Raw genomic sequence first — 12,279 nt, 5'->3', positions numbered from 1 at the left:
GGACCAGTTCCACCAAGGGATCCACAACATTAAAGGTAAGTGTAATTTTTTTTTTTTAGTTTAGTTCCGCTTTAAATATTACATGCAAAATACCGGTGTCACTAGTGAAAAGAGAACTCTGGGATGCTGGCCTTAGAGGAGATAGCAAATTAAAACGTTTAACAAGAACACAAATATTGATCATAAGAACAGCATAATACACACTGGAAACAAAAGCATATGTGAAAAGCAGGGGGAATTAAGAAAAGTTCCCATTTTTAATGATCAGGCAGGCCATTACTGCAGAAAGGGACAGGTGATATCCCTCTGCTATAATCACTCCTACCTGCCTGATCGCTTCAGGTGAGCTGTGCAGCTTCAGCTTTGGCTGCCAGGATACCAGGCAATCCCAACTTCTTAGCGCATGCTGAGACTGAAAGAACAGCCAGAAGTTAAGTTCTGGCCTCTGCCAATCAAAATGGCCGAAGATCATCACCAGGAAGAGGAGAAAGAAGAAGATTGTGAGCCCTGCAAGGGAATGAGGACAGGCGAGCACCGAGTTTAGTTTCTGAGTACCAAGTTCCGCTTTAAATCCAAAGTTACTTTGGAGGTTATCAAAAAAGTATAGCAATGCTCAGACATCTGATTAGCACAATTGGCATGTCTTATTTGTGCTACTACAACTACAGAAACTGCAGAAGACTCCAGACAGCTCCCATGTGAGTCTAAAAAACAGAATATGTGTGCTGAAAATATGTGCCGTCATCTCGCCAGCTACTACTGAAAGTGTTAATTGATTTACATTGAAAACATCATACACAATTTCCAGTGGTTACAGCTAAATAGTATGTATTATTTCTATAGAGCTCCCCTTTACCACTTTTTTTTTAATATTATTATTGTACAGATTGTACTCTAACAGGCACAAGGCAAAGAAGCATAAAGACCCTTTACTGGGAATGAAAAGGACTCCAATTGAGATGATGAATGGTCTTCCATCAAGTCACCGTCCCCACAATACCAGCATTCACTATTATATTATTTGAGGCTGGGATTTATCTTTCCCTAGATTGATCAATAAAGTTAAACGCAACAGCTGCGTTGAATATATATATATTTATTTATTAATTGCATTATGCAAAAAAAAAAAATGATATTCAATCCCTGACACCACATTTTTTTCGTTTATTAGGAGGCTATGCACAGTTTTTCTATAATAAAAATTATGCTAAAATGTATACAACCCACTATTGTTAAGAGAAAATAAGTCTAAAGGAACACAAATATACATATAGATATGTGAAAAACAAATTCCCACTGTTACTAAATACCACCCAAGGGTAAAATTATGAAAACAAATGTACAGCCCAACCAACCTCCAGTCTGAAACCTTTGTACTTTCCACATAAACACCTGCAGTAAAGAACAATACAAAGAGAAAATATATCTAATTCCAAACAACCAGACACCTCAGGAGATGTAATCAGAACTCCATACAGGCACATAGCGGCCATACACGCCACTGAGCCTTGATTTGTTGGAATGAAAGTCATGCAAGTTTAATAATTCTGTGATATCAGTTTTTTACTTTGATTTTCACTGTGATTTTGAATTCAACTCGATGTTGATTTTGGTTTCTATGGACCATTCTTATGTCATGTTGTTATCGATGAATTGCACAATATATATTGTAATGTATAAAGTAGACAAGTGCTTCTGGAGTTCATGTGGCTGTATACAATGTGATCTGTCACTCAGCTAAAGCTCAGGAATGCTTTCTCATATATTGCATCATGCACCAGTCACCAGATCTTAGTCAATTGTTTGTTAAAGCAGTGTTGCATTCCAAAAACTCAAAAAAATTATGGAAAACCGTCTCTTAGTTTACTTAGTTGGGCAACTGTCCAATTAAAATATTTCTTCATACCTCTTTTCGAGTGAAATTTTATTTTGTCATAACTTTCTCTCACTCTTTTTTTTTTTATTTTAAAAATTAAGTGCAAAGGTTTTTTTATCCTTTATTTTTTTCAAGAGAATTTCTAATCATTTATACTTTTTTCAATGTAAAAATAAAACATAAATAGAATTCCAAGTTTTAAAATACACCTTTAGAATATGTGTTTCATCTGTTGGCAGGCTATACATTTAAGACTTTACTTATATACTGTTCTTTTATACTGGAGTGAAAAGGCCGTTACTGTCATGCCCTGGATTAGCCAGAATAGCCATCAACATTTAAAATGAGAAGGAGGCCACAGTAGTATGAAGAATAAAAATAGAAAAAGATAACTACAGATGAGTAATCATTTAAAGAGAAATAGGTTATCAAAGGAGAATGATTTAAATGTGAAAATAGAAAATATTTAGTGTAGACAAAATCTGAAAAAGAATACAGGAATTCCTAGATACTGGGTGGAGAAATGGTTGCTTAGGTGTAATATTCTCATATGTAAGTCATTTGACAGGTGAAAATTTGACATCTTAAAATTGGCAGGAAATTGTCTAATCTCCCAGAGTCAGGCCAGCAACCTTCTCATCAAAGTGTCACACTTACTAAAAAGAGAAGTGGCATGTCAAGCACTGTATATCCAGTATGTGAAAAAGAAACACAGCACTGCATTGATTTGAGAAGTACACAACAGCAAAGGACCATTGCCATACAAACGAGAAGCATAAAAACCTAGTCAGTACTAGTACTGTGACTGCTCTATAGAGTTTAGACACTGACATCTTACAGGGACAAATCCTGCAGCAAATACCATAAAATGAATGTCACATTTATATTTCATACCTTAGGAAAGATTTGTTTTATTTTGAGGTAGATGCGTGTGCAAGATTTTCAAAAGTTTGACAAACATGCTAAAGTAGAGGTCGGCAAACTCCGAGCCTAGCCGGTAGTTTGTTACAGCCTAATGCTCCCTGGCTGATACGGCCAGGAAACCAGCGGCGGAGCTGGAACAAACCCCTGAAGCCGCCAGAGCTCCAGGGCTGCATGCGGCTCTTGAGCCTCCGTGTTGTGGCTCCCTTCCCTATTTAATGCAGCCAACACTTTCACCGTCAAGGTAAATAGGGGACATAGCATACGGAGGAGAGGAGTTTCCCTTCAGGGGGGAGTTCCTGGTGGTGGGCAGAGCCATTAGGCTCAAGAAAGAGTTCGGCCTAGTGTGCTCCTGCCTACCCCTGAAGTGGCCTAGTGGCCAAAAAGTTTGCTGACCTCTGTGCTAAAGTAATGTAAAAGCATTTATTGTTTAACAAAACCTGTTATTATGATACATAGTAACTGTGACATGGTTCTTAGAACATTAACATCCTGACTTAGTCTGGATGTAATTGAGAATACATGCAACTTTGTTCAATACAAGAATTGAAGTTAGTAATGCAAAAACATGGTCAGGCTGCCCAAAAAAAAAAATGTTCACTTTTCAGGCTACTTCATAAAAAGTAGATTTTGTGTAAGTAAATGGCAGACAAATGGAGGTCTCCTCATAAATGTTATCAAGCTTCAAACATACAATTAAAAAAGTGTAAGTTTGAGTGAATGTTTTCTAAATGCAAAAGCTTATCTAATAAAACTAGCTATAGACCGAAAGACCCTGCAAAGGATAGGGCTGGGCTTCTGGTGGCTACCATATGCTTGAAGATTTGGCTGGCTACAAGTAAGCCTGCTCCACATTTCTTCATTGCTATAAATGTCTAATAGCTGGGACATACTCCTACTGATTTATTGGGTACACTTTGCCAGTCCTGGAATATGACATGACCGTCGCTGCAGATTTGTTGGTTGCACATCCATTGTGCAAGTCTTCCGTTCCACCACATCCTAAAGGTGATCTATTGGATTGAGATCTAGTAACTGTGGAGGTAATTTGTATACAGTGAACCCACAATCACAATCAGGAAACAAATTTAAAAATAAATGAGCTTCATGCCATGGCACTTTATCCTGCTGGAAATAGATTGTGACATTTAAATAATTATCACTTGCTCTGGGGGATTTTTTCTTGGCCCACTTTGGGCTCTTTTGTACCAATATACCAATAGAATGAACTGCTAACACAAGATAGGAAGAATAACATGTTTTATGATAATGCAAAATTCTGATCTAATTTGAATGTTGAAGTAGAAATCCAGCCAGTGGTTTTCCGGTTTTCTTGTGTACAACTTTGGTGGGGCTATGTGAACTGTAGCTTCAGGTGCTTGTTTTGACAGGAAAGGCACCCAGTGTGGTCACCTGCCCCTGTATCCCAACTGCTTCAAGGTTTAATGTGAGGTGCATTCAGAATTTCTCTTATGCATACCTCAGTTGTAACAAGTGCTTGTTTCAATGTTGCCTCTGAATCAGCTCGAACCAATCTGGCATCAGCAATTTTTTTCGCCCAGAGAACTGCTATTGTTTTGGATAATTTTCTGTAAACCCTAGAGATTGTTATGCATGAAAATCCCAGCAGATCAGCAATTTAGGAAATACTCTGACCAAACCATGCCATTATTAAAGTCCCTTAAAAACACTCCCTCCCCCTCATTCTGATGCTCAGTTTCAATTTCAGTAAGTCATTTTGACATTGTCTACATGTCTAAATGCAGTGAGTTGCTGAAATACAATTGGCTGGTTGGATATTGACATTAACAAGCGGTTGTATACCAGGTATACTTAATAAAGCAGCAAGTATGTGTATATACCAATGCAAAGAGTGGGGTTTAATAAGCAGGACCCCTGTCAGGTTTTTACCTGCTATATGGGGCACTACTGGAGAGGCACTTCCCTACTTATCCTGGTGACTATACAAATGATCAAACAGGAAGTTTTTGGTTTTGGGTGGACTTACTCTCTATTACTGATCAAACAATATTTGTGGTAATCCTTAATATATTCTCATTATGATTTACAGACAAGTGTTGAATAGTGCAGTGACACTTGCTAAGCCATGAACAGAGAGAAGACAAAATCATTGCATTATCACTGCACAATTGCTAAGAATATATCCTACCAAAAGGATTAGTGTTAGAGGCAGTGTTCGTGGATAAAGCAGCTCTGCCATAGAGATGGACGTTTAGGGTCTCATAAATTTGATTTTGTTGAAAATCCTAACACATCATAATGGTGAAATCCTATTTACTGCATCAGACAGGGCTGGTAATACTATTTAATACTTTGTATATGAGACAGCATTAGCGCACAGATTTATATATTTAGTACTGCTGTCTTTTTAACTCTCCATTTATAGTCCCTTACAGCTAAGTGTGGAAATAATGGTATTTTGTTAACACCACTCCCTCCCCTCTCCAAAGAGCTCTGTGAAAAGTGCTTGTTTGTTCTGTTAATTAAAACAATAACAAATTATTTTTTTCCAGTATGTATAAAATAAATGTGTGTACTTAGCTTAAGGTTAACTATATTGCTTTTACTTTATTTTACTAAATAGACTGTAGATGTAAGAGGCTGAGCTAAGACAGGTACATTTGTCAGGTATGACTTTGCCTATAAGGGTCCTGCTACCAAACCTGTGAGGGTTTTTGAAAAGTGAAATATTTGGTTCTAGCATATTTCCTGCCACCTATAGAACAAGATTTTAAAAACTCAAACACAATTTGGTGCAAAACAAAATGAAAAAGTGCAACTTGCAGTATAATTCACTTATGAGATGAGAAGCATTGTGTCATATTCTTATACACCACGAGAGGTGAACAAGCTTAAAAATAGTAAAGGACCTAACTTTTCTTCTTTACAAGTACATTTTTGGAAAAACAATAGCGATTTTTACAGGGAAAGAGGGTCCAGATATTAAAAGTTGACTTTCTTTTTTACTGCAAGGTTTGCATTAATAATGTGTAGTAGGTGCCAATGTGTCATTTATCAGAGCTAAAGAGAATTTAGTTCATATTTGCGGTAATGGAGAGAAACACATTCCTACGCGCTACAAAAACCATACTGATGGGCACCAACTCACTGTTTGAAAATAAATCTGTTAGAAGTATTGTGAGATCTATATCAACAATGACCTTTGTATAAGGTTGCTACTTTTCTTTGACAGCTTCAAACCAAGATGGCTGAGCAAATGCAATAAGTTTCAGTATATACCAGTTAACAAAATGCATGATTTTACAGAATACTGAAATTTGAAACAGAAAACAAGTAAAAATAACAGCACTTTACCATAAAAGTAAATGTAACAACTTAATCTGCAGTTTGCGAGCTGTAATGATGGTACATTATAAGTTCCCTGCGATATTTCATGAAGATTTTCAAACACAAACCCCTAACCTTAACATATATTACCTCATACAATTTATGTTTATCTAAATATTCATAAAGCAACAGGAAGCTGAAGCAGATGAAAAAGCCAACATTTCAAACAAGTTTCAGACTTTGAAATGAATTATATGATTACTTAACAGTCAATGAGAACTGTGTCAAGGCCACTTATTCTGCAGTAAATGTCATGGAAATCTTCACATTATAAGCAAATGAAAATGCACTTTCTAATACCTTGCCTGCTAGCTGGCAATGTTTCCTGGTGATTGCATCACTAAGTGTCACAGCTCATCTATATGATTAATTGACTTTTTGATTACTTTGGTTTTTCCAATTAGATGCTTCCTATATTGCGCTAAGAGGAGAAGAGTAGAAGCAATAATAATAAAGGCTGATGACAAGAGAACAGATTAGTGTCAGCTCAGCCTGCTCCTTATGAGGAGAAATTATTATACACATCCACAAGCAGATGACGACTGTCAATTTTAAAAAAAATCTTGCAGTCCTCGGTGACGAAATGTCAACCAAGAAGGCTGATGTAGGGTGACGGTCATCTTTTTCCAGAATATACCTTAAAATGTGGCGAAATGTTTTAGTCAATATATTCAAATGTTCTTACTATGTTGCTCAAACAACAAGGTTTAGGGTAACTGCCTAAGTAACAATATATGTGGGTGGCATGATAGTTCTGTGGCCAGCATTCTGGCTTTGCAGCATCCCTGGTTTGAACCATTGCCACTACCTGAATGGAGTTTGTTTAAGCTCCTCCTGGTGTTCACTTCAAAAAGCCCTCAAATGCAAAAACTAAATGTACATGCTAAAATCCACCGTCCACCCAACTTGCCATATCAAAGTACAAAATGGAATCACAGAACAACTTTTCAATGCATGTGTCTAACCCTTACAGCCAAGAAGCCTTTTTGGCATCTTGTGGATATTTAAAGCGTAACTAAACTTGCCCCTTTAAGCAGCAGACAAGACTGAATAGGAGTTTAGAGCCTCCCGAGATACTCATGCTGAAAATCCCAGTAGGCTCTGACTGCTCCTTCTGCGCATGTCCTAATTTTGGGAATGCGCAGAAGGGGCATTTTTTCCTCCTAGATGAAAGAAATGCTGATCTGACACATGTGCATTGAGATCAGCTGTCTCTTTTTCTCCTTCAGGGCAGCTGTGTCACCCAATCTTACACTGTGCAGGTGATAAAAAAAAAAAATAAGACAGAAGAAGAAGATAGAAGTGAAGATCAAAGATGGCGGCGCTTCCTCTGTGCCAGGACGAAGAGGAATTCAGGCACAATGCAGTACTGGATCATGGGAAGGACCAGCACTATTGTGGGACCTGCGGAATTAAAGGTAAGTGTAATTTTTTTTGTTTTTAATTTTGTTTTTTTAGTTTTGCTTTAAGATTGTGCTAGGTCCACAGAAAATACGATCCATGCATTTCAGAGGGGCACTGAAAACACTGTAGGCTTGAAAGTGAAACGATCAAGATGTCTGCATTACAGATTTTAATTCGGAGGGCTACTAGAAATTTTTTTTTTTTTTTAGACTTCCACATTATTTTAAGTCCTGTCTTGTTGGTGTTAGCAATGCTTACTAAATCCTGGTAAATTTTCGCTATATTCTGTTACGACACATTGCTACAAAAAATGGAAAAGTTTACCCATTTTCATAAGCAACCTAATTTGTAGGATCATACTGGAAAAGTAAAACAAGTAAATTACTGGTTTCTCTTTCCTAATAGTCAATTAAAGATTCTCTGTAATAATAGTTAAAATGCAAAGGAAACCAGTTGTTGGTGCTGAAGGAATTACAGGCATGATGTGTGACCAATCCATTTCTATCAAGAATAAACTGCAACAAAAATAGTTTGCAACTAAACAGGAACCTGTTTAGCTCTTTAAGTCAAAAAGATTCTTATATAATTAAAAAAACTTTCCTGACAGAAATATGGAGGATGCCAATGTACCCCTACTTGCAAAAATACCACATGCCTGGCCTCTATGGTGACCTTTTGAATAATTTCCACCACAGATGAGGAAAAAGTATAAACTTCAGAAAATCAAACACTTATTTGTGTGTTTCTTCAGATTAGTTACCTAAAATAGAGCTAAACTTTATCTCCTTTTTCTAGCAAGTAATAAGATTGCCAAGGGTAATAATAATGCATGCATTATTATTTCCCCTTAAAAAACATAAAATCAACATGATTCTGAGTAAAGCAAAACAAATTCTACACATGCTGTAAAACATTTAGGTAGAAAAAAGACCAACTTTACCCAAAAAGATACTGCTTTATGTGGTGAACAGATTATTTGGATTCCACATCCATTTTGGGTCATGTTGCCCTTGAAGAAATCCTGTATTTAAAAATATGAGTCATTGAATATGAGTTTCTAAAAATGTTAGTTGCCTGGCTGCAATATAACACCATTTGATCCATTGACCAAGAAGTGTGCAGACCAGGAGTTTTCACTGCACTGCCTACATACACGGTTGTTTTGGATCAGTGGCTCTAAGGGTACTGACACTGTTTTGGCAAGGGAAAGCACATCCCAACTTGCTGTAGTTGCATACTTTGAGTACTTTTAATTCAGACAGCTTTACCCAGAAAGATCCTGCCAAGAGTCTCTCATTGTGCTAATGACTACACACATTGATATAGTTGCTCTGCAGGAGTTTTGCATTGTGCTTGATATAAATATACTTAGCATTAGATAGATAAGCTACACCCACCAACATAAAATACATTGGTAGAAACCCTTAAATAAACACTTACCCTCTCTTCCAGTCTGGCTAGCTGCTCCTTGTAGTACTCATCCTGCCTCTTAAGCTCACGCTCTTTTTCCTCCAGCTTCCTTGCCTGCACATAAAAAATTAAACAGTAAAACAGTGTATTTCTATTATTTTTTAAAAGACGTTTTTGCCTTTATTCCAGAGTCATGGTATGGTCAGAGAACATTGAAACAATTAGGTAAAAGGTTAGTAAGCCAATAACTTACAAATAGTGTACAAGAATTTAATGTAATTATATTTAAAACTTATGTACACAATGCAATTGTATGAACTACATTTAGCATGGTAGCTCTAAAACTCTAATTTATTAGGTTATCAAATATCTATTTTAAACACGTTTTGTCTTTTTTTTTTTTTTTATTTATTAGCAGTAATGTGACCACTATATATATTCTTTTTTTCTGCATGAGGGGTGGACACTCCTGTTTATGATCGGGATTCCTTGCAGGCTCCACAGTAAGGTTCTGCAGGGCTAGAGAGAAGAATGGCAGCCTGTAAGCCGACTACGGGACTACAGGCTTATTGTACCTCACACAAACTAATCACAGTAACACAGGCCTGCCTCTATAGTCTTCTGGGCTTGTAACTAAAAGTAGCTCTGCATTGAGAAGGGACCTGGCAGGATCACCAGGTATTTAGTTGGAATTATATTTGATTTTTAAAATGGTAAGGAAGAGAAATGCGTGTCACATTTTTACATTTTGGAATTAACTTAGGGTCAGAGGATATTTTGTGAACTGTCCTCATCTTACTTGCTACTGTAGTCCTGCCACTTCAATTTTCAGATATATTGTAGCAGGGTAAAAGGTTATCTAGAAGGGGCTAGAAGGAAAGTGGAGAGAGCTGTGAGGAATGCTGAGAAAAAGACTGCTGGCAAAAAAGTCATTACTGTGTTTACAACCCTGCTGAAAACTTGTGGGCAGAATAAAAAAAAGAAAAAAAAAAAACATACCCTGCAGTTTGAACTGGGCACCAAGTTCATGTAACAATATTTTGGAATGGGCTGGCCTAAGGTTCTACTGCTGTAACTAATTTAAACCTAAAACCTTAGGTAGGTGTAATATATTTTCTGTATTCTGGTTAAGGCAACTGTTATATATTTTTTGCAGTGAAACATTACAGTTATGAAAGTTTGATTAATAAAATTACAAGACACTCTGACAAATCTGACAAAAGAGTTATTTCGAGCATTACACAAAGAAGAATTTACTCACTTGCGCATTTAAATCCTGAAGCATTGCAAAACAAAAAGGAAAACCATGTTATGCAAAGATTTGCAAATGTCAGATCATTTTCATTATTTGTTAATATTTAAAATGTTGTTGGTACCATTCATTTACCCATTTTTAAAAAACATTTTTTCAGTAATAAAAATTGAGCCCAAGGCATGCTGCAAAACCACACATTTTGTAGAGAAGACAGTTTAAAGGAAATGTAAAGACAACCTTTTGAAGAGGAAAAAATTTTTTGCCTAAATAGAGTTCGGGGGCAAGCAACCCCACTTATAAGCCACAATGCTATCCTGTAACCTATAAGTTCACCAACCATTCCCACTCCAATTGCTTTTTTTCTTGAATTTTACCCATTATTGTATTTGATAACCTAAAAGATTTTGAATGCAAGGGGAACTAAAAAATTCATATGAGTAGATAAACATTTTAAGAAACACAAGTTTAGTTCCTTGTTTTCAGGTTACACAGAGCATCTGTTGGTGTTACTTTGTATTGTTCTAGTTAAGAAATGCTGTTTTAACTCCAGACACGCTTAGATTTTTTAGCAAAACTATTGTTGCTTTTCTGTTGAATAACCTCCAATATGTTTTAAAACACATACATTGTATTAGACTATACAGTAGGGAGACATACACTACGTAGAAGTTGGGCCAAATTTCATGTAGATTTATTTGAGGATTTTCCACAACATATTCTGGATATAACTGCAATTCCCCAAATCCCTACCAATGCTGCAAAAGCACTAAGTCTACTTGGGGAACAGAGTGGCAGAAAGCTTTTATGGTTACCTGGGACTAATTTTATTTGTTTTGCAGATTATTTAAATGTGACATGTATCGTTGCATGCTGCATAGTGTTTTATGTTATGTTTGCCATGTGATTAATAGTAATTAATTGCTCTGAGGGGAAACCAACATAGAAAAAAACAACTTTAACAAAGTCAATTTCATTCCTAAATCAATGTCAGCAGGTGATTTCTGTCATATGTATCAAGTAATATTGTGTCTCCTGTGTAATCTTTTTCCTACAATAAATGCCATAGTCCTACTAAATTAGTTACAATGATTATTCTACTATTTCAGAACTCATTACACAACAGGACAGCACAAAAATCAACATATAGCATGTTTAATTACCATCTGTATACTTTGCTAATGTACTAAGAGTTTAACAAACACTGATTAAAGTATTTATAAAAGTAATATTGAAGTAATTAAAAAAGTGCTTACAAAGGGTACTTTAACTAATATTCTATAAACTGTTACCGCTAATTTCAAGAAAATACTTCATAAGAAGTCAGTTCTCTGACACACTGACTTGATCATACCCAAAAGTCTTTTGTTGTACTCTATCTATTTGTAGTGTAAGAAACAAAGGTCAGGGAACATAAAGAACATATGATTGGTTTGACTGATATACAAGAAGAGAAGGTCAAGATCATGAAAGGTCGAAAGAGGAGCAGCTGTTACATGGATGACCTTCAACTTCAGGACATTGCAGAACAAACAAAAAAGAACAATACAAAACAAAACGAAGATTACCAAGAGCTTTATGAAAAAGGCCAAAGAAGCCAAGTACAAGTGTACAATAGGAAAGTATTTTATTTATTTAGGGAATTGCACATGGGAAAAGGATCAACTGTATTTTGCTTCAAAAAAGAATGGGAAAAAAACACTGTACCAAGGAATGTGCTTTCCTAGCAGGAGTTAGTAAGCATTGTGTGCGTAGCTCAGAGAAACGGGTTATACATATATAAAAATTCAATTTAAATTCACAGCTGGACAAATAGGAGGGTTAAAGGAAATATATATGGTGGCATCATTTCAAAACGGATTAGTGCAGCTGTTCAATGAAGATTCAACAGAAGAGGTCGAAAAGGTGCCTCTGCAGGTACAATTACATACTTATTACTTCAAACACTTGACTGTATATCTCAATGATGCCTCTTCTTACTACAAAAAACAATTAAGATAAGTCTCTTGTTGCAAGAGGTGGCATACAGGAGGGAAAACAGGTTGGA

At 36.2% G+C, this 12,279-nt stretch overlaps 1 protein-coding gene across 3 annotated transcripts in view; it reads right to left on the bottom strand.

Moving 5' to 3' along the window:
• Window positions 1-12,279, bottom strand: part of CHCHD3 (coiled-coil-helix-coiled-coil-helix domain containing 3) — an 88,260-nt gene that overhangs the window by 26,864 nt on the left and 49,117 nt on the right. Inside the window, exons 5-6 of one of the 3 annotated variants that reach the window (XM_072401846.1) lie at window positions 10,242-10,256; window positions 9,011-9,094 (exon numbers count right to left, since the gene is read on the bottom strand). The exons of 1 other annotated variant lie outside the window; for it this stretch is intronic. In XM_072401846.1, the coding sequence (XP_072257947.1) occupies window positions 9,011-9,094; window positions 10,242-10,256 (99 nt within the window). The remainder of the gene's footprint in view (window positions 1-9,010; window positions 9,095-10,241; window positions 10,257-12,279) is intronic. One more of the 3 variants, XM_072401847.1, reaches the window with a different exon arrangement.

Source organism: Pyxicephalus adspersus, chromosome 2 (genome assembly GCF_032062135.1).
Source record: "Pyxicephalus adspersus chromosome 2, UCB_Pads_2.0, whole genome shotgun sequence".
NCBI lineage: Eukaryota > Metazoa > Chordata > Amphibia > Anura > Pyxicephalidae > Pyxicephalus > Pyxicephalus adspersus.
Note: the sequence above shows the minus strand (reverse complement) of the source record. Positions and strands in the feature narration are given on the sequence as shown.